This window comes from Pithys albifrons, chromosome Z, assembly GCF_047495875.1.
Source record: "Pithys albifrons albifrons isolate INPA30051 chromosome Z, PitAlb_v1, whole genome shotgun sequence".
NCBI classification, from domain to species: Eukaryota; Metazoa; Chordata; class Aves; order Passeriformes; family Thamnophilidae; genus Pithys; species Pithys albifrons.
The window spans coordinates 61,393,603-61,416,406 of record NC_092497.1 but is presented as its reverse complement, the minus strand read 5'-3'; the positions used below and the strand labels follow the sequence as shown (position 1 = coordinate 61,416,406).

At 40.5% G+C, this 22,804-nt stretch overlaps 1 protein-coding gene across 4 annotated transcripts in view; it reads left to right on the top strand.

The window, feature by feature from the left end:
• The window catches only part of MCC (MCC regulator of WNT signaling pathway), a 195,023-nt gene that overhangs the window by 74,443 nt on the left and 97,776 nt on the right, over positions 1–22,804 (top strand). Inside the window, exon 1 of one of the 4 annotated variants that reach the window (XM_071580621.1) lies at positions 16,992–17,037. The exons of the other annotated variants lie outside the window; for them this stretch is intronic. Within the exon in view, the coding sequence (XP_071436722.1) occupies positions 17,023–17,037 (15 nt within the window). The 5' untranslated portion in view covers positions 16,992–17,022. Of the gene's footprint in view, positions 1–16,991; positions 17,038–22,804 lie in introns of those variants that run through there. 4 annotated transcript variants of the gene reach the window in all.

Below are 22,804 nucleotides of genomic sequence, written 5' to 3'. Positions count from 1 at the left end.
TCTCTCTGTAAAAAATTTTTTCTGATCTCCAACTTCAATTTCCCCTGGCAGAGCTTAAGCCCGTGCCCCCTTGTTCTATTGCTGAGTGCCTGGGAGAAGAGACCAGCCCCCACCTGGCTATAACTTCCCTTCAGGTAGTTATAGACAGTGATGAGGTCACCTCTGAGCCTCCTCTTCTCCAGGCTAAACAACCCCAGCTCCCTCAGCCTCTCCCCATAGGACTTGTGCTCCAGTCCCTTCACCAGCCTTGTTGCTCTTCTCTGGACCCGCTCCAGCATCTCAATATCCTTTCTGAACTGAGGGGCCCAGAACTGAACACAGTACTCAAGGTGTGGCCTCACCAATGCAGAGTACAGGGGAAGGATCACTTCCCTGGTCCTGCTAGCCACGCTATTTTTGATACAGGACAGGATCCCATTGGCCTTCTTGGCCACCTGGGCACACTGTTGACTCATGTTGAGCTTCCTGTCAATTAGTACTCCAAGGTCCCTTTCTGCCTGGCTGCTCTCTAGCCACTCTGTGCCCAGCCTGTAGCGCTGCAGGGGGTTGTTGTGGCCAAAGTGCAGGACCCGGCACTTGGCCTTGTTGAACTTCATCCCATTGGAATCAGCCCATCTCTCAAGTCTATCCAGATCCCTCTGCAGAGCCCTCCTGCCTTCCAGCAGGTTGACACTCCCTCCCAACTTGGTGTCATCAGCAAATTTGCTGATGATGGACTCAATCCCCACATCTAAATCATCAATAAAGATGTTAAACAGGACTGGACCCAATACAGACCCCTGGGGAACACCACTGGTGACTGGCCGCCAGCTGGATGCAGCTCCGTTCACCAGCACTCTCTGGCCCCGACCCTCCAGCCAGCTCTTAATCCAGGAGAGGGTACACTTGTCCAAGCCATGGGCTACCAGCTTTTCCAGGAGTATATTATGGGAGACAGTATCAAAGGCCTTGCTGAAGTCCAGATAGACCACATCCATAGCCTTCCCCTCATCCACCAGGTGGGTCACCTGATCGTAAAAAGAGATCAGGTTGGTCAGACAGGACCTGCCCCTCCTAAACCCATGCTGGCTGGGTCTAATCCCTTGTCCACCCTGAAGGTGCTGTGTGATTGCACTCAGGATGAACTGCTCCATAACCCTGCCAGGCACAGAGGTCAGGCTGACAGGCCTGTAGTTGCCAGGCTCCTGCTTGCAGCCCTTTTTGTGGATTGGGGTGACATTCGCCAACCTCCAATCATCTGAGACCTCCCCAGAGAGCCAGGACTGTTGGAAGATGATGGAGAGCGGTTTGGCAAGCTCTTCTGCCAGCTCCTTCATCACCCTGGGATGGATCCCATCTGGTCCCATAGACTTGTTAGGATCCAGCTGGCTCAGTAAGTTGGTCACTATTTCCTCCTGGAATACAGGAGGGGTATTCAGCTCCCTCTCCCTGTCCACCAGCTCCAGAGGCCAGTTGTCTTGAGGGTCACCTGTCTTACTGGTGAAAACTGAGGCAAAGTAGGTGTTAAGTACCTCAGCCTTCTCCTCATCTTCCTTAACTATATTTCCCTCCAAGTCCAACAGAGAATGGAGGTTTTCCTTGCCCCTCTTGTTGTTATTAATGTATTTATAAAAGGACTTTTTGTTATCCCTAACTGAAATAGCCAAATTTACTTCAAATTCCACTTTTCTTTCCCTAATTTTTTTCCTGCATGACCTAGCTCTATCTGTAAATTCTTCATAAGTAGCCAGCCCTTTTTTCCATAGTCTGTAAACTTTCTTTTTATCCCTGATTTCTTTCAGAATCTCCCTATTTAACCAAGCTGGCTGTCTTCCCCTCCGGCTGGCCTTTCGGCACACTGGTATAGCCTGTTGCTGTGCATTCAAAATCTCCCTCTTAAAACATGTCCATCCCTCCTGGACCCCCTTACCTTTAAGGGTTGTTTCCCAGGGTATGCTCTGAATCAGTTCTTTGAATAGGCCAAAATCTGCTCTCCGAAAGTCCAAGGTAGAGGTTTTAATGGTGATTCTCCTTACATCCCTGAGGACTGAAAATTCTATTATTTCATGGTCACTATGCCCCAGGCGGCCTCCAACCACTACATCATGTACCAGCCCCTCTCTGTTTGTAAATAGTAGGTCTAGCAGGGCCTTCCCCCTGGTAGGCTCATTTACCAGTTGATGAAGGAAATTGTCCTCTATACACTCCAGGAACCTCCTTGACTGCCTCTTCTCTGCAGTATGAAGCTCCCAGCAGATATCTGGCAGGTTAAAGTCACCCACAAGAACAAGGGCTGGAGATATTGAGACATCTGCCAGCTGCTTGTAGAATAATTCATCCCCTTCATCATCCTGGTTGGGTGGTCTGTAACAGACACACACAAGGGTGTCAGCCTTGTTGGCCTTGCCCCTGATTCTGGCCCACAGGCACTCAACCTTGTCACTGCTGACCTCAACTTCAACAGAGTCAAGAGACTCTCTAACATATAAAGCCACCCCTCCACCTCTCCTTCCCTGCCTGTCTTTTCTGAAGAGCTTGTAGCCCCCCATAGCAGCACTCCAGTCATGTGATTCATCCCACCACGTTTCTGTGACAGCAACTATGTCATAGTTTTCCTGCTGCACTATGGCTTCCAGCTCCTCTTGTTTGTTTCCCATACTGCGTGCATTGGTGTACATGCACTTCAGCTGGGCCATTGATTTCATTCTCAACTCGGGCTCTATGCCCTTAGGCCTATCTCTGGAGAGCCCAGTTGCCGTCCCTTCCCCCTTCAAACCTAGTTTAAAGCCCTCCTAACTAACCCTGCCAACTTATGGGCTACAGTTCTTTTGCCCTTCCTAGATAAATGAAGCCCATCTGGTTTGACGAGACCAGGCAACACGGAGTTTGCCCCATGATCAAAAAACCCAAAATTTTGACGATAGCACCATCCCCTAAGCCACCTGTTGGTAAGCTGGGCTTTCCTAAACCTCTCCTCATTCATCCCAGCTAGCACAGGAACTGAGGCAATTACTACCTGTGCTCCTGTCCCCTGAAGAGATCGGGTCAGTGCCTTGAAATCTTTTTTAATTACTCTGGTACTCCTTTTATTAATGTCATCACTTCCAACCTGGACAACCAACAGTGGGTAATAGTCTGAGGGTTGGATAAGTTTAGGAAGTTTTTTGGTAATATCCCTCACCCTGGCCCCAGGAAGGCAGCAAACTTCCCTGTGGGACGGGTCTGGCCGACATATGCTTTGTGTTGTATTATAAAACAAGTTTTGAAGAGAGGATGAATGTTCAATTTTGAATGTTTAACACAATTAAAAATCAATATAGCCACAATGTCATGAGCATTTGTGCATGTCATTGATTTCATAGAGTCATAGAGTGATTTAGGCTGGAAAAGACCTTTAAGAATTGAGTCCAACGATTAACCCACCACTGCCAAGGCCACCACTAAAACATGTCCTTAAGTTCCACATCTACATATCCTTATAAATACCTGTAGGGATGGTGACTCCACCACTTCTCTGGGCAACCTGTTCCAATGCTTGGCAACCCTTTTGGTGAAGAAATTTTTCCTAATATCTAATCTTAAACCTGCCCTGGTGCACATTGAGGCCATTTCCTCTTATCCTCATGCTTGTTCCCTGGGAACAAAGGCTGACTCCCACCTGGTTCCAACCTCCTCTCAGGTTGTTGTAGAGAGTGAGAAGCCTTCTTTTCTCCGGGCTGAGCCCTCTCAGCTGCTCCTCATCAGACTGCTGTTCCAGACACTTCCCCAGCTCTGTTGGCCTTCTCTGGACTTGCTCCAGCACCTCAGTGTCTTTCTGGGCATGAGGGCACCAAACCTGGACACAGCACCCCAGGTGTAGCCTCACCAGTGCCTAGTACATTGGAGAGTTACTGACCTGGTCCTTCTCCTACACTATGGCTGACCCAGGCTAGGATGCTTTTGGTCTTCTTGGCCACCTGGGCACTGCTGGCTCATGTTCAGCTGCTGTTGACCAGCATCCCCAGGTCCTTTTCCACCAGTAGCTTTCCCACTGCTCCCCTGTAGTGCTGCAGGGCGTTGTTGTGACTGAAGTGTAGGACTCAGCACTTGGCCTTGTTAAACCTGATACCACTGACTTCAGCCCATCAACTCAGACTGTCCAGACCGCTCAGCAGAGCATTCCTACCCTCCAGGAGATCAACACTCACACCCAACGTGGTGTCTGCAAACTGGCTGAGAGTGCGCTTGATCCTCTTATCCAGATCATCAGTGAAGGTATTTATAAAACAGCACTGGTCAACACTGAGCCCTTGGGAACCTCACTAGTGACCAGCCCCAGCTGGATGTAACTCCATCTACCACCACTCTCTGGGCCTGACCATCCAGGTAGTTTTTTGCCCATGAAAGTGCACCCGTCTAAGCCATGAGCAGCCAGTTTCTCCAGGAGAATGCTGTAGGAAATGGAGTCAAAGGCTTTACTAAAGTCCAAGTAGATAATATCCACAGTCTTTCCCCTCATCCATTAAGTGGGTCACCTTGCCATAGAGGGAGATCAGGATAGTCAAGTAGGACCTGCCTTTCACACACCCACACTTCATAGACACTAATCCCATGTTCCTAAAGTAAGCACGTTTATTTATTTTTGCTCTGTGGTCTAAGCTCTGATCTGTTATAAGATAGTGGACTTTCATTATTATTATTGAAAATTACCAACATGTGTGCAAAAGCAAGAGTGTAATTCTAATCTTTATTCTGCTTGCTACTGCTTTAAAAAAACCCAAACCAAAACTGGACAATCCTAACACTGAGACTGAAGAAATTGTTGTTCTGAGGAAAGCTTTCTGGACTAAGATAATATAAACAAGAATTTCATCCCATTGGGAAATTGCCTCTGTTTGAGGAAATATAACTTCATAAATTTGGGGTTTTTTTAATCTTATAGAAGATGTTACTGACCCACTGATTTTTTTGTTGTTGCTTTTGGTTTTGTTTTTTGGTTTTGTTTTGTTTTTTGGTTTGTTTTTTTTTTATCTCACCACTCAGGGTTCACAGACATCTGTTGCCTAAACTCAGGGTAATCCCATGCAATGATTTCAGCAGAATTTTTATTTCTTGAAAGTTCATTTTATAACTTTATTTCTTCTGATATTAATCTAGCCATTAGCACTGATGATAGTCAGCAAGAGCAGGTCTTGAGAATTGCAGTTTTGCTCAAGGGTATAATTCAGATACAGGATGCAGGGCAAGTGCAGTAAGATTGCCATTCAATTTAACAGTCTAAGAATTTTTCATGTTTTCCTTTATTCCTCTTTAGGACAAATATAGCATATGTCACTTTTTTTCCCTGCTTGCCTTTACATCTTTTCTTCAGCTTTCTTAAATCAGTATATTTCAGAAGAAAGGGGAGAGGTCAGTGAGAGAAATGGTTTTCTCAAAATACTGCTCATACTGGCTGCATTTTTATATGTATTATAGTTGTTACTTTGTCTCAATGATGAGTCTGAATCTAGATTGTTTTATTCAGGCTCTTATCTCCCATTTTGAGATCATAGTCTTTAGTAAAATAACCTTAATGCTGTCATATTAAGAGACCTTAAAATCAGTTTATGTTCCTTTCCGGTAATCCAGACACCTAAAGCCATTTTGCTCTGGCAAGTGTTTTGTTCTTTCCTTTCATTTTGTTCTGGCTTTCTTGAGTAGAACCTGGCTCTTTCTGTAAGAAAAAACCTTACCAAAAATAATTAAATTCATTTTACAAATAGTACACTGTGGGACCCATAAATAAATGTTGAAGGTTGTTTAATAAAATCTATATATGTAAATACAACTATCAAAAAGTTTCTCATGTTGAGTTCAGCTGTTCATCGTGATAAAATGCATCATGTTTTGTAGAAGAGAATGTTTCTATTGAATGGCTGTAAAGGCAGTGACCAACGTTTTTCAAGAATGAGGTGAAGATGGAGCATTGGTCACCACAGATAGTGGGACAGGTTTGTAGGATGCAGAGAAGCCACACTACTCAGGGATCTTCTGGGGACTTGATTAACTGACATAGTTTCCCTGTGACCTGTTGCAATCATTACAGCTATAGCAAATAACTGGACCAAGGATTCAACAGTGCCTCTGAATGAAAGCTGGACTAGAGATGATTGGGAGAGTTAGACCCCTGGCCTAGCATTCAGGCTGTGTTCAGATTTGGGGTTGGTTGCTGTGTTCTCAGCCATGGTTATAGATGGTTATAGATGCAGGCTAACTTTTAATGGTGGCTTGACTAAATTCTGCCAGGTTCTGTTTCATAGAGAAATTGTGTGTCAGAATTATTACTCAAAGTGGGAGGGACTTTAGGATATCTCTAAACCAATTTATTGTTCACAGCAGAGTTTACTTTGAATTCAGACCAGTCAGGTTCAGAAACCTCTAAGGAGATTTCCCCTTACAGTATGTCCTGGTAACCCCTTTGGTTGCTTGGATTTCCTCACAGGAAAAATGTTTTTTTCATATATCTGTCTAGAACCTCCTCTGTTTTGACTTATTTTCCTTCTTCCTTGTCCTTCTTCCATGCACCTGAGCAGAAGGCATGGCTATACCTTCTTGCTATACTCTTCATGGGTACCGACAGGCTGCTTGAGGTTCTCTGAAGCTGCATCATATTGAGGCTGAACAAGCTGAGTTCTCACAGCCTTTCTTCAAGTGCTCCAATCCCTGGACCATCCTGTTGGCCCTTGGTGAGGCTTCTTCAAGTTCATTAATTATAGGACAAGGGGGAGTGACCTTAGGATGAAGGAGAATAGACTTAGATTAGATATTAGGAAGAAATTTCTTACTGTGAGGGTGATGGGGCACTGAAACAGGTTGCCCAGAGAGGCTGTGCGTTTCCCATCTGTGGAGGTGTTCAAGATCAGTTGGATGAGTTTCAGGCTAACCTGGTCTAGTGGGAGGTGTCACTGCCCATGGCAGGGTGTTTGGAGCTAGATGATCTTTAAGGTCTCTTCCTACCCTTACCCTTTTGTGACTTTATGATTCTAATGTTGTTCAGGTACTGTGAGGCCCAAAACTGAACACACACTTCCAAGGTGTGGTCTAAAGAGCTCAGAGTAGATGTGAGTATTCACATAGCTTAATCTCCTGTCTGCATACCTTGGTTCAATACAACATACCTTTAGTCCTCATTGCTGCCATTGTGCACTGTGGGATCCTGTTTAGCTGTCTCTCCACCAGGTCCCCAAACCCCTTTACAGCAAAGCAGTTGCCAAGTCAGTCCATCAGTCCCCAGCATGGCCCATTTCAGAGTTTAGTTTGTGTTACCTGCCAGACATTGCATTTGCTCTTGTGGAATTTAATTATGTTACTGCTGTCCCTCTTCTCCAGCCAGTTTATGGAGGCTGATCAAGATAATTAATAACAATGAAGAATGGTTCATCAAAGAAGTAATAAAAGATACCATAATCTTTGTATGATACCTTCTCCATTAAAATACTACGATTTTCAGGCACTGGACTACAGTTCACCAAGCAGCTGTGTAGGGTAAAATGGAACAAATTCAAAATACCTCTTTTTTTCTCTCCTAAGAATAAACATGTGGTTATACTGAGATACACAGATGCTTATCCATTATCATTACAGCTTCTTTGTTAGCATTGAACATACTTTGCTCTTGCCTTCTATCAATTACTGATCTTATTTTCAGCCATCAATTCTTAGATGTAAAGTAGCCTGCTATGTAGGAGAAATTGAGTGCAGATTCCTACATTATTCTTAATGGAACGGGCTGGAAGATAAAACATTTTTAGCACGAAATATGACATGTACTTATGTGCATGTGTGTCATCAGAGTTTTTTCAATATCTGCTTTTCCTGTCTGAAATAGGAAGTCACAAAATGTAATGAGAAATTGAGAAAGGTAGAAAGAATGAAAAAAATCTTTGATGGAGTACATAAAGCTCCCAGAGAAATGGTGCATGTTGGTACTAAGTAAAAACCTGTGCTGTCAGAAATATGTAACTTAGTTGCAAATTAGTGCACAGTGGATTTTCAGGACACTTGTCTGGATTAAGTGATGTGATAAGCTTTTATAGATAATGAGAAATATTTCTGGGAATAGTTATCCTAAAGGAACTTCTTGGGCCAAAGGAACCTAAGACTGAAAAAGGCAAAGACCACAAACATTTAAGAAGGGTGTTTTTTTATTTCATGCATGTGGGCTGAGTGTTTATAAAGGTTTCTAAGAAACAAAGGTATACTTGGAGGTAAATTAAAACCTTCTTATGGGTGAAGTATTGAAAGTATGGCTCAAGTATAGTTTAAAGTAATTCTGAAAATAACAGTCAGGATGATCAAAGTTAGTAGTTGTCCTGAGGACGTGAGTTAAATCCAAATTACTGATACATATTTAAGTGGGGGGAAAGTGGTGAGGAGTCTTGTTGCTGTTATTTCCTGTTGAAAAAACTTTAGACCCTTTCATTGTAAGGATTTTTTTGCATAAAATTTATTTCTCCCCTCATATGGCCTATATCCTTCCATAATTTTCACATGTCGCGTTTGACCCTTTTTGTGATTACTTGCTATTAAATCACAGGACTTGCATTCCCTTGAACAGGTAATGAGTTACTGTGTGTGTTAGTTTGGTGTAGGGTCCAGAGATTTACTACAGGATTTTCTTCATGACTTCCTGTAATGAACCTTCTGTAGTGAATAAGTTTCAGTAATACTATTTATTTCATTGTAGGCTCCTGTCTTGGCATCTTAATCTAGCATTACTTGGTTATTATGTCATGTCACATTGGTTAATTAGCTTTGAAATGCTGCTTACCTCTTATTTTAGTTTGCCCACTTACAGAAATATGACTGTAGAAAGGAGTAGTTTATGCCCTAGTGTTAGGCACTGCATAAACTGTAGCTGTTGTGCAGTTGGCCTTTGTTAACTAACAATAAGAAACATGATATTCATGTGGGGTGGAAAGGGAATTGTCTGGTTTTGGGAATTTCCAAAGTAACAGAAAACTGCTCAAAAGAATGAGAAGTTTCCTCTCATAACTTCCTAAGTCTTTGATGAGCAGTTGGGATTTCTCCTGATACAGTATTTATTTTCCAGATTCTATTTTCTTATTCGATTAGAAGATGCAGTGTCCAGACATTATTTTCGAAAAAGAGTAGATGAAATACCTTTCACAGAGTAAACTAGGCTTGATCAACTATATTTAAGTACTGTTTCACGTTAAATATGGTAAAGATTTTGTAAAAATAAGTAAATAATGCCAGATTTTCTGATACTACTTTTTTCATGAAGTGAACAATTCCATTTAAAAAATCAATAGATGACAAAGGTTGGCTACATAGTCCAATTATAATCCCTGGAGTCAAACCTCACTTAAAGTCTACCTGAGTACCATTTGAAATTGTGTGGTTTATTGCTATTGAAGTTCTAGCCATGTTAACTTTATATGAGACTAAGGACTAATTTTAAAACTGCTCTAGTCACCTCAAGTTTGCCAAATTTAATTGAAGAATTAGGTATAGTATTTGTTGGTGTGAAGGAGAATATAACAGAATGATGAAGACTATGGCTTCTCAAGCCTTGATGCCTTTTTAAATCATCATGATCTTTTTTGTGTATGATTTATATGACAGAAGAAAGTGGGTTTTTTTGTTTTCTGAAGAGTGAAATATGCTGAAAATTACATGTAGTTTCTGGTGCTACCTATGAAATAAAATATCATGACAACATATCTTATTAAGCCACTTAAACAAAATGAGGAGTTTGCCTTTTAAAGTTTTAAATTTAAACAGGCTTTGCAAAATATAGTGCCAACTAGAGAGTTGTTTATCACAGAAGAGACCAGACATAGTGGAAACAGAGCTGATATGTAGTGGAGTCAGAGGTAGCTTGGGCATTTTAAGACATGCTGATCAGGTTAAATAATCTCAAAGCAAATTTAGACCAGAACATGTACTTAAACTTTCCTGATCTCCTGAATAAGCTCCACTTCTGAATCACAACCTCTCATGCTGTTTCTTTCAGAGTTACCAACAAGTTGGCAAGGATAGACTGTGCTACACTGTTTAAAGTTTCACAGCTGTCAAGAAAATTTGCTTGAATTTGAACAGGATTTCCTTCTGGAAATCAGACTAACAAGAAAATAGCAAAAGTGGTTAAATGATGTTTCATAACAGAGTTCACTGCACAGAAGGAATGTAACAAGTAAAAGGTCATATCCTGTAAGTGCTCTTATTTCTCACTTGCCAATAGTTAACAAATTGTAACCAGATATGGCAAGCAAATTTTAAGAGAAAATTTTAATAGATTTTGAAGCTGTCTGCATAAAAGCTGGTAGCATATTGTCTTCTTTGTGTCATTTTGAGACACTGTCCATTGCTTTATTTTGGGAAGACATATGCAAAGAGAAATAGATAATTTGATAAATGGAAAGATATTCACACTTGCAGTGTCTTGTTCTGCTGGCCATTGATTAAATGATTCTTCTGCTTCTGTTCCCACTGGAGTGCAGTTATTTAGTGTTAGTGAATCGTTACTGCTGTCACAGGTTAGAAACTCTCTTACAATGTTCGTGTTCTGCTGATGTGCTGCTGCACATATGAAGAAAATGTGACTTTTTCATCTTTTCATAGTCATAATTTGTCTATGTCTTGTATGTTTACTAGAGATTTAGCTTTCAGTTAACCTGCTTTGGGCTGAATATTGACTAAGGTGTAAACAGCACTGATTCGCAGTGCTCTTAAATGGCTTACCTGCCTATGCTAATTAGGTCTCACAGTTTAGCTGCAAGCCTTTCTTTCTTTCTGAAGAGTATTGATCTCATCAGGGCATGACTTAAATGGAGAACAACCAAAATGTTCCTCATGGCAGGAGCAGTAGTCCTGGGGTCCTCATTCACTGACTGTGAACAAAAGCCATTCCACTCTGTCAATGGTTTTCATACCTGTGTTTTTGCTGCTGAGCTACTCTGGAGAAACCCCTGTCAGAATTTTTTCTTTATTTGTTTACAGTAGATTCCCCCTTGCAACCCTGCTTTGATGATGAAAGGAAACAGTTTCATACTTGGCACAACAGTTAACATTTTTAATTCTATAGGCACAAACCTCCCTCTCCTGTAGTATTGAGGGTATGGCTTAATCTGATACTGTCACTGAAGTGGTAACAGACTTCAGCTGGACAGAAGTACCTCTGCTGCTTATCTTCCCTCTCTTTGTTCCCAGAATATTTTCTGCACTCTCTCTGGTGCAGGTTTTTTAAAACCAAGCTGTCCATTCTTCCTGCACATGCTGCGTTCTTGGGTGATTTGATGTATGAAACCTGTATGATAGTGTGATCCCGGGTTCAAGGACTTTAAACTCCTTGGATAGCCTAATCTTGTCCTCTGTGTTTTGCAGTCTCTGGTTTTGCACTCTGTATTCCCTTCCTTCAAGGGAAAATTTTCCTTTTAAAACTTTTTTTCTTATTTCCTTATTGTCTACTACTAAACTTAAGTTACCTACATCCCAAGACACCTTAGTGAAACCTCAGTGTATATACTTGAAGTGCTCTCCTTGCTGATTGATTACTGATCTCATCACCTGCTTTTTCTGCTGTACTGAGTTGGACTTGCACTTCATCCTCAGTTTCATTTTCCTGAAGAACTTCTCTCCATCTGTTTTCCTCTTCTTTTCCTCTTTCTCTGTGCTCTTCCAGATTCCTTCTCTTTTCAACCAGTATTTTCCTAGAGTTTGTTGACATTGGTGAAAACAACACTGAATCTGAGGGGAAGTGAGGTAAAAGAAATTGTTCTTGCCTGCTCAGGCAGCAGCCACCAGGCTGGAATACAAGCCAAAGGGCGAGGAGGTGGAATGCTCTGGGCAGAAAGCATTAGTAGGGCTGGCATTTTCCTGTCCTGAGAGGAGAGTATCTGTTTCATTAATGGCTGCTTTGCCACTGGAAGCTTATGCTCTTCTGTCTTCAAGGCACTGTGTCCTATTTGTGCTGAATCAATTGGCTGCACGCATTGTAAGGATCTGGAAACAAACTTGTGGGAGTGGGACGTAAGAGCTCCATGTTGAAATGGGATAACTTTGATAAGGCAAGTGAGCTTTTAGGAGTTGTAAAGTTTGGATTGATAAGTGAGAAAATAATATCTTAAGTTGTAAGTAAAAGACAAACTTATATGACATCAGATCAGAGGTCAAAATACTCCATGGTCTGTGTTGCAGATATGGCTGAGAATGGGTGTTTGTTCAAAAGTAAGACAGTGAGGTACTGCTGTGCGCCACCAGCTGTGTTCAGCAGGGGACTTTCTGAGCTAGATAGGTTTGGGAATAGGCCATTTTGCTTGATGGTTTTTGAAGGGTTTTTCTTGCATTAACTTAAATGTTAGTTCTTTGAATCCACGTAAACTTCAGATAACAAGTGCATGGCAGTCCAAAGACTGGTGGCACACTGTGTGAAGGTATTTTTTTCTTTGTATTGATCCTGGCATCTAATTTTTTCAGTGTCACAACTTTAGTTTTGTATTCTGAGACAATAGAGTCATTCCTTGATTTTCTTTTCCTTAGTAGTCAGGATTTCCCTAATAGTCAGCTCTATTATAGTCTAATTACTTTTCTTGATGTAGTCTTGGATTGTCCTTGCCATTCATCTTTGTTTTAATTTTTGCTCACTAATGTCTTTGCATACCTGATTTAACTATCATTTAATAGCCTCACTCTCAAAATAGCACATTGATTTTTCTGTTTACTCAATGCTTTTCCCAGAAATATTTTAAATACAAATTTTCATAACATTTCCTCCTTGTTTTATATTACAGTTAAAGGTAGTTTTTCTTGTCTTAGCATGTGATTTGTCCACATTAATTTTTCATTCTTGAGCTGGGGCTGTCTGGGATGGAGTTGTAGCACCTTGTATTGTGCTGTCTTTTAGATTTTTAACCAAAGCAGGGCAGGTAACACTAATGTTTTAGCTCTTGGTGAACAATGCTTGTACAGGGCTGAGGGTTTTTCTGTTCCTCACTCAGTCCACCCCTAGTGAATTGATTAGGGTGAGGGGAGGAGGTTTTAAGTATTTTAGGTACAGATAAGAATCGTTTAATAAAAGGAAGAGAGAAAGGAAACAAAAGTAAACAAGTGATGTAAAGGCATCTGCTCACCTCACACTGGTAGACCAATGCTCAGCCACTATAAAGAACTAAAAAAGGTGATACATATTGTGTGCATATTAATCTGAGGAGCTGCTTTTACAATCAGTAATGATTTTATGAGACACTACTGTGAATGTTGTAAATTAGAACTGCATGAGAGCAATATGGGTTAATTTTGTCAAAGAGCTTTAGAAAAACCATTTATTTTCCAAACTTAAGATATAAGGTTGTTCAGGTGTGGGATAGTGATAGGAGGACAGTGTGATTTTGTAAACATTTGTTCATTAAAATATTCTGAACTAAGGTTAATATGACTGCTTATTGAAGTAAATGTGTTCAGCAGCTATGGTATGCCTAAATGTTTAGTGAACATGCAGACAAATCTATTATACAAGGATGGAAGTACTGAAATAATTCTGGGAAAAGTTTTGATACAACATAAGAGGAAAATCAGCAGGGAAATTTCTCTTTAACAGTAATTATACTCATGCGACAGTGTAAAAGGGAATAGTTTTGTGACATTGGTGAGAAATTGACTCTGAAGTGGGGCTATTTGTAATGGGAAAATCTTTTTACAGTAATAGTTTCACATGACAAATTAATGGTTTTGATTTAGGCTTAAATTTAGACTAGAATCCATTTCCTCTGTGATGCTTGTATAACAGGAGTATAACTGATCTCAAAAAGGTACAGAAGCACTCAGAATCCTAAGTGAATATAAAGTGTAAGAACCACATTTGATATTGAAAAACACAAGTGAAAAATCTACTTAATTACTATTTTATTATCTCACACCCAAGCAGACAATGTGATTTGCTCTTATATATATGCATATGGTGGATATGTATCTGCAGGTAGAGTATGTGAACCTCCTGGGGAATCTCAAAGGCATTTTCAAAAGATGTTATTTCAAGCTCTCAGTTATGCTCTCAGACAGAGTGAGCTTTTATGGCTGAGATCCAGCTGCTGTTACTGCCTTTCGGAGGCTGCTGTTCTCTGTAAGAGGTCTGGCTCAGCTGGACATGAACTGAACTTCTCAGTCAGTCCTTTGCATTGTTATACAGTGATGCAACCAGAAGCCAGGAGTGATTCACATTGGTGGCAATGGCTGTGAGTTGCAGTGGTTCAGGAAGAGGTTTGTCCTCTGGAGGTAATAGGAGAAGTCAGCTGGGGGGAAGAACTGCTTCAGCTACGCTGGCTAATTCTTCCTGGGAATGTGAGTCAGTGCCTTTGGCCATGCCTCCTGCCCTCCTTTCACAGTTCAGAAAGGATATAGCTGTAGTTTTTCTTACAGGAAGAAAGGGGTTTGTATTTCATGGTAGATTCCTAATGGAAAGGAGACAAGTCTGTTTTCACAACAGCTGAGCTAAACCTCTGCTATCACCTGTTATAATCCACATTATCTGATTTATGCAGCGATAAACAAAAGCTTCAAGTTTTCTGAATTCCAAAATCCTTCTTTTTGTGTTTAAGTTGTTGATACTGAAATCCACACAAGCTTGCTTTTTTCAACCATGCACCTATTTAAAACTATTTCTCTGTCTGAAATCTAGAAGATGTTGTGATGTCATGGATGTATGAAGTCAGTACAACTTAATAGTATTAAAAAAAATGAGTAGCAGGAAGAATACTTGGATAATTTTTTACAACTACATCAGTGACCTATGATCAGAACATTCTGAAGGAAACTTCTCCCTCAAGCCATATTGCCTGTTGGCCCACAAACCCATGTCTCTGCTTAAGAATGGCATGGTTTTGCATTCTCTTTCTCTCTATTTTTATGTAAAAGTTAAAAGCATGAAAATAGTATTCCTGCATTAAAAAAATATGTTACCAGTGTTTTCCCCAAAGGATTAACATGCTTGGAAAAGAACAAGTACAACAGTTGTCTTTAGTTTGTACTTTTGTAAATATTACATGCTTATGAGTTGACCACATCTCTGATAAATGCTGACAATATTTGTCAAAAAGTTGTAGGGGACTGAGTTCGTTGTTGAACAGGGATTAGGCAGAAGTTTCTCCAGAATACAAAACATGAAATACTGTGATCCTCAATAGGATGGATGTTGGGTTGGAAGTAGCCAAAAAACATACCTACACATCAGTAATATAAGAAAAGCCTTTGTATTTTATTAAGGGTTTTATCTTTGCAGTTTTGTATCAGTATTAAACATCTAGGCCATATGTGTAACTCAAAAAAGAAAACCTGGATTGTAAAAGGAACGTGGTGGTTTTGTTCTTCATCTTGCAGAAATAATTCTGCTTTTAGAGCTTGACTGGTGGTTTTGTTGGTGATAAATGAGGCAGAATTGAATATAGTAGGTAACTTCTAGTCATATAGCAACAGGGGGAAAAGAAAAAGAGAAAAACAGTTAGGCTGTTGTTACCTGAGGAGGCAGAAGGAGAAGGTGCACAGTGTTGAAACGTGCTGTTACAACACTGTGGGTTTTCTAGCTCTGAATGTGCTTCAGCTGTTCTGCCTCCACATTCCAAGCAATTTGTAGCACTGCAGCTCTCCCAAATAGTTTTCATTGTGTGCAATGACAGGACAGATAGGTATAGTATGCAGAAACCTTCTGTCTAAAGCTTGATCTGCTGATTACTACTGCACCTGAAAGGGCAGGAGGGATAGTTAACTTGAAGGTAGATTTCTGAGGTAGACCGCCTTGGTTACCTTCCTGTACTTTGACTCATGATAGGTACTGAAGGAGTGAATACTGAGCAGAAAACACATGTAGGTTGCAGTTGGAAGTAAACGTTTTTTTCTGGAATTTTCACAGTATTTGAATGCTTGTGGATGAGTATTAGAAATGTATTAAATTTAAAATTAAAATTCAATAACAAATCTTGTAGATGTGTAAAATATAACGGTTAAATTAATTCATTGGAAAATCCTGTGTTCTAAAGAAAGCAGGAATTTGAAACAATTGTAAATATGTTTTTCTGTATATAGGCTCAGGCTGTCAAACAAATTGGTTGAAATAATCATATAAGAGTTCAAGTATGTACAAAACTAAATTTTGAGAAGAATATGAAAACTTGAAATAGTTTTATCTTGTCAATCTAATTGATTTTGTCAAAGAAAAAAACCATGCAAGTCTTTATACTTACAAAATATAACTGCAACAAAAAATTTATCATAATGTTTGTATTGAAAAGGTATCTGACAATGCCAAAAACAATTAGAAGTTGAATAAATGTTTTGCTTGGGATGTTTCTTTTGGTGTTACAACTGTGAGATACCTTGCTCTCACAAGGCTTGTGAAAGTGCATGGAATTCATGCCACAGAACTACCTTGGGTCAACCCAAGGTGTTCATTCTGAGACAGGGTGCAAGTCCTTGAGGTAAGTCAGTGCATCAGGTGCTATCTGCTGTCTGGAGAGCTGCTGGTTTGATGGTTGTGACTGTTGGTGCTAATTTTGGGGTGCTGTATGCAGGGTGTGTGCTCCGCAAGGCACTGGACAGATGACGGACAATGAGGTAATGGGACTGTTTTGTGCAAGGTAGAGAGGGACTGCTCTGTCAGCACAGCAACAGGGTGGTAACATGAGGCATTAGTCTCTGGATCCAGAGGAGGACATCCCCCTGTCTTCTGGGAAGTGTCCTTGGGAGGTGCAAAATCTGCCTGATGGAGCATGCTTCAAATTAGCATTGCAGGTGAATGTTTCAAAACAGATCTGGCAAAACCAGTGTTGGTGAGTTACCATATCAAACTTGTCACAGAGGCAGGTAATTGCTAGGTGGGGTTATACAGCCTGTGTGTTATGAAGGAGGTCAGATTAGATCATCACTGTTTCTCCTGGTTTTAAATTCTGTGACTCTAATGCAACCAGTTGTTCCATGCAATCACTGTCCATACTTGTTTATCACCGACACACCCAAATCATCTTGCATCCATATGTGGCTCACATTGCAACGGAGCTGCCTGTTTTCCAGGGCATGAAGAGCTTTCCAGTAAGTCAATGTGGTAAGGAATATGGAACTTTAAAAATTGTATACTTGCATGACATGGAATTGAATCGGGGGAGGGAAGAAAATGATGAAATTTTGTATTAGAAATTCAGGTATTCTTGACCAACTTAAACTAAATTGGTAGAACCAGTTTTAAACTGAGGTAGTGCCTCACTCAGGTTTGGAGACAGGAGTAATAAAGACAATGCAGAACTGTGTGTTACACAGAATTATGTTCTTATTATTACTTATCATGTCTGTTGTGTATTGTATGTATTATACAACATTTGTTACTATTCTATATTGTTGTGTTCCTAATGCAGAAATAAGGACAAGTGATGTTGGTTGTGGTAGTCTGTTTCCAGAACTGTGATTTTGGAGTACAGGACTGGCCAAAAGATTGGTTTAATCAAATGCATTTGGTGTTCTCAAAAATAATGCATTTTTGCAGTTCAGAAATGCATAAGCAGCCCTATATTTGTCAAGGTAAACCTTCATCCTCTATTTTTGCAAGTGTCGGTTGTGGACATAAATTTACCATAAATTTAACTTTAGGCCAAAGCTGAAAGCCTGAGTAGGGAAAGTTTAACCCTGTTTGCATGGAAATGGCTGAGAGAGAGATAAAAGGCAAAGGTTTCAGACAGTTTGTATGCATAAAATATGTAAAAGCTGTTACATAATTGCACATATATTAACATACAGAAAAGCAACTAATTGTTGAAAAAGGTAATTTTTTTTTAGCTTACATAGATGTGAGTTAATTGTTAGTTCTGCAGATTGAAATCTGTTGGTTAATGTTGCTGCAGTGCTGTCTGCCATGTTTGTGAGAGGGAAAGGTCTCCTCTCCCACTGTTTATTGCTTCCCAAAAAGAATTGATTTGCCAGGCACATTGGTTTTTGAAGAAGGAAGACATGATTTTCAAAGAAGGACAAGATTGGGATGGATGTCAGAGCACTGCTTCCATTTTAATAAGGTTTTAGTCAGCATCATCCTATGCACTTACTGTCCGGCTTCAATTTATCTGTCTGTTAGGATACGTAGTTTTATTTGGAGCAATGCAAATAGTAGAGTTGCTGTGGGTAGAGTGATTGTCATGTAATATTAACTAGTTTGCTGGTAAGCATAGACTTCCCTCCTGTCTTTGCAGGGTCTGGGGTAGGACTGATGAGTCTGTGGAGTGTTTTCCTTAGTCAGACAAATACTGCATTTGAGATGTGTATAAATCTTCCTCAACAAAGCTTATTAAAAATTACTGCAAAGGTTTATTTTTAATAGAAAAATGAATAAATTCCACACTTACTGATATCTTTGATAAGTTCCAAGAATTTTTTCAATGTCTTTCTGACAGATGGTCTGCATAGCTCTTCTCTAGAAACAGCTATGCCCATTAAAAGAGGGAACATAAATAGGTCAGAAGAAGCTGCTAACTGTAATAATGTAATTCAGGAGCACTGGGCATAACACAGTTTTTTGGTACAGCAGCATATCTTTCTGATTGTTTGAGAATTACGTTGCAACCTATCCAAAGAAAATTTGTGTATAGAGCTGTTGCTATTATTGTATTTTTATCTGACAGGCTTTGCTGGTTTTGTATGGTTTGGCTGGATATTTGGGGTGTTTTGGCTGGATATTAATTTAGTTCCTCTAAAACTAAAATACATTTTAAAAAGTAATGATTAAAAAATATATTTTTAAAATCCACTTTGCCTTTTGACGAATAGGAAGAAGGTTTAAAGGCAGAAAATAAACAAGATTTGCTACAGGGGCTATTTTTGAGCTTACCATTTTTACAAGGTGCCCTGGGATTACTGTGGTATTACTATTTTACTGATTTGTTAGCTGTAAACAGATATATTTTGGGTAAGTGAGAAGGTGGTTATAGCCACTTACAGCTTTTAGGGTTATCATTACTGGCTGGCAGGATGCCTGTCTGTGTCTCATGTCAAATGTTTTCCTAACATGAATGCTTTAGAGGCTGGTCTGCCACAACCCACACACTTGTGTGCTCATTGGCTTTGGTTGTTTCATTGTACTATCAATGTGAAGTTTTGTCCATTTCCTTCAGAAGTTCCTTCTGATAGTAGGAGGGTTGGTTGTTCCTCGTGGTGTAAACCAGAAGAACCTACTTCAGTTCTGATTCTTTCAAAACACCTTTATTAAAGTGCTTTCACAATGGCAACATGAGGTTCAGAATCTTGTTTCTTTGAGGATGCAATTAAGGGAGGATATCAGGGAGTAGTTTTTGCTTTAGGAAAGCAGTTTAAGCACCTCCATTTAGCTGGTTTGTTTATTATTTATTTATAGCACAAAAGGGATGTAAAAAAGCAGAAAGAAACTTTTGAGCATGCAAGATGTGAAGCAAACAAGTCCTGAGAAGTTGCACATCATCTAAACCACCTCTTAAAATACAGTTTGACAGCAGAACCAGAAGAGCTCTTAAGGGTTACAGAGGAATGCTTCTTTCAGCTATGAGGAAGGGAATTCGGAAACACAACTTGGCATACGTCACGAATGCACAGCTCAGTGTTGTTATGGCACTTGGGGCACGGGCAGGGTCTGAATCGGCTTTGTAGCAGAGCAATTACAGAGAAATTATGAAGAATAGACTAGAATGACTACCAGTGTCATTTACCTGGTGATGAGATTATGAACTCCAAAACCAGTCTGTCCAAGGAAACTCCATGTCACTCAAGACAGCTAACAGCCATTATTTATGGAAGTACTGTCAAATAATTCCATTTTGTTCACATATGTTGCTTATCTTGAAGTAATGACCAAAATACTTTTTTTATGGTATTCAAATTTCCAAATTAGTTGTTATAACAGGAGTATGTGTCTATGAAAAAGTATCCGTATAAGTCCAGTGTTTAACTCCACACATATATTTAGGGAATTCAGTTTTCAACCGTTTTAAAATAGGTCAAGATTGAAATTTGTCATTCATATTCAAACCCAAGTTGTGATGAAATTTTTCATTCAGTCACACAGTGCAATTAATGCAGATTTTCTGTGATGATTTGTGCACAAGATGGGTATTCTCATGCAAATTCTTGAGTCATTTTTAGTGGCTTCCTTCCGAAAGAAAGTGCTTTGTAATGTTTTTGTACTAAACCATAGTGAAAGGGACAAAAACATTTGCCTGACCACTAGTTAGATGTTTTACTAGACAAAGGCTTGCAAGGAGTAGTCACAAATAACATGTGCATTTTCAAATATAAAGGATCATATGCAATGTACTTAAGTTGTGTGTATTGTTTGGATCTGCAAGCCAGAACTGTGTTTGTAATGTATTTTAGTATGGTGACATTTTTAAGCTTATTATTGACAATGATATATGTTCATTTTATTGGTCTTCTATTGCTGAGCTTTAGGATTCTCTTGTATAAGTCACATTTTCATGGTTTCTTGTTTTTGCAGTAATAATGGTGACAACTACAGATTTAGGTTTAAGAACTCAGATACTTCACAGAAAAGGAGAGAATCATTCTGGGGCTTTTATACCTCTTATACTACGTTGCAGATGCCTTTTGAATTGAAGTCCTGTGTTTTAACTTTGCTTATTTAATAATGTAGTACTGTTTTGTCAAAGCGATATTTAGCACTGCAAAAACAGGTTAATATGCATGTTTTCAGGTTGAAAGAATAGTTTCCCTTTCTCCTCTGTTTCCAACCTGTGACTTCTAACCTTATGCTGAACTGTCAAGTGTTTTGATTTCTGCTGTTCCATATGCATGCTTATTATATTAGGTTTGTTACTTGGAAATTTACTACAAATGTGAGCACCTGGAAATAAATCTTTTGCTTGTTTGGAAATGTGATATGTAACAGGAACACTCTCCAGCCTCCAGATAAGGTCTGCAAAGTACCATTGAGACGTAAAGTAATCTGTGGTTTGTGTCATCCTGAAAGCTCTTATTGATATGAGATGAGTCTCGATGGAGAAATCCTGCTGTCACATGTTCATCATGCGCTGATTGAGAGCTGGGGGATCGACTCAGAGAGAGCTGGAGCTGAGATACTTCCTATGCTGCAGAGACTAAGGGTGTGAAAAGAGCTAATGCTTCATTAAGCTGCACTGATTAAAAATGGCAGCTCTTGTTAGACATAAGATGCTCTGCTCGCTGCTAATGGGACAAGTAAGCAGTTTATTAAGGTAAGGGCATTGTTATTCAGAAGCAGATATGAGAAGCCTTGTTTATAGTCTGGGGGGGGGGTGAGGTGGGGGAGGTGTTAAAGTGCAGTTAGCTGCTTTGTCATCTGAAAAAAAAAAATTGGCTGCTCTGTAAGATAGCCTTGTCAGAGAAACAACTGGAATGCAGAAATGCCTTTGAACTCAGGATGGATTTATTTTTGCTTCCCAGGCAGTCAGCATCAGTGTTTTTAACAAAAAGGAGGAGGCTGATTACCACAAGGTTTCCTGTTCATGTGGATAAGCTTTCATAAAGAAACAGGAAAAGAGAAATTCTCATAATTCTGCTGCATTTTGTGACATTTTTTATAAATTGTAAATGAAGGAGAACTAGGTGTCTGCAGAGGCTATGTGGAAGATACTGAAACAACGTTCCAAAACAAAAAAGTAGATTTATGCAAAGTGCCTCCCCAGTATTGGACTTAGGTCCTTTTAGGTACTTGATGAGAGGTGTGTTGATGAGTGTTCTAGCTGGTCCCTACAGGGGATGCAGGGTAGGCTGAGGTTTGTAGATGAAGATGGGGGTAGAGTGCAAGGAGGTTTTCCCTCCTTTTTGAGGAAGCCAACTTTACTGCTCTTTGGGCAGCACAGCACTTAGTTTGTACTTGAAGGACCAGTCACTGGCCTGGCCATTCCTCTCTTCCAGGGCATGTGGCTCTTGCCCCTTCCTCTCTCAAGCATGTGTACACATATGTGTGCACACACACATTCCTAAACACGGCCTTGCCAGAGGAAGTACACAGTTACTGAAATAACAACTAGCCGCAGGTAGGATTTTTCAGAAGAGGTTTTTAGCTGGGTCAAGAGCTCTGCAGAGCTAGCAGGGTGTCCACTGCCCACCCATCTCCTTTTTCCGCTGGGAACAACACCCAGAAATAACTACTCGGGGTTAAAGGTCTGCTCTAGGTGAGTTTATTGGTTTGTTTTCCATGTGAAAACGGGATGGAGCAGTCGCTGTATGCCACGGGTAGGGCACAATACGAAGAAACCTTCGCTCCCGCCAGCCTGCGTTACCTACCCACCTCCGACTCCCACAACTTTGTTTTGGCTCCGACGCCGTGTTACAGTCGCACCGCGTCTTTCCCGACCTAAGGCTTTTCCTTTGTGGCCGTGGGGAGCTGGGCCCGGCCGGGGGGGAAGGGCGAGGAGGGGAAGGAGGCGGGGAGGGGGAAGTTGGGGAAGAGATCCTGGAGGAGGCTCCGTGTCCTGCGGGAAGCGGCGGGCGCGGGCGGCGCCGGCAGCGGGGGAGTCGCTGCCACGGGAGGATGAGAGACCCAGGTAAAGCAGCAGGAGAGGGGATTGGTGGTGACTTTCTGTACACTTCTTATGCCCCCGCCATTTTCTGCGGCTAAAGCTTTTTTTTCCTACTTTAAACCGGGACAAGTGCCGGGGGGCGCTCAGACAGGTGTCAGGTGTGAACAACACATAACTTTTTGAAACCTAAGTTATAGCATAAGAGCGTTGGGGTGTGGGTAATAAGTTATCCCAACCTGCATGTTTAACCTTTGCATGATCTTAACTCGGAGGAGCAACAACTGAAAACATGAGTCCAGGGTTTGTTTGGTTTTTTGTTTTGTTTT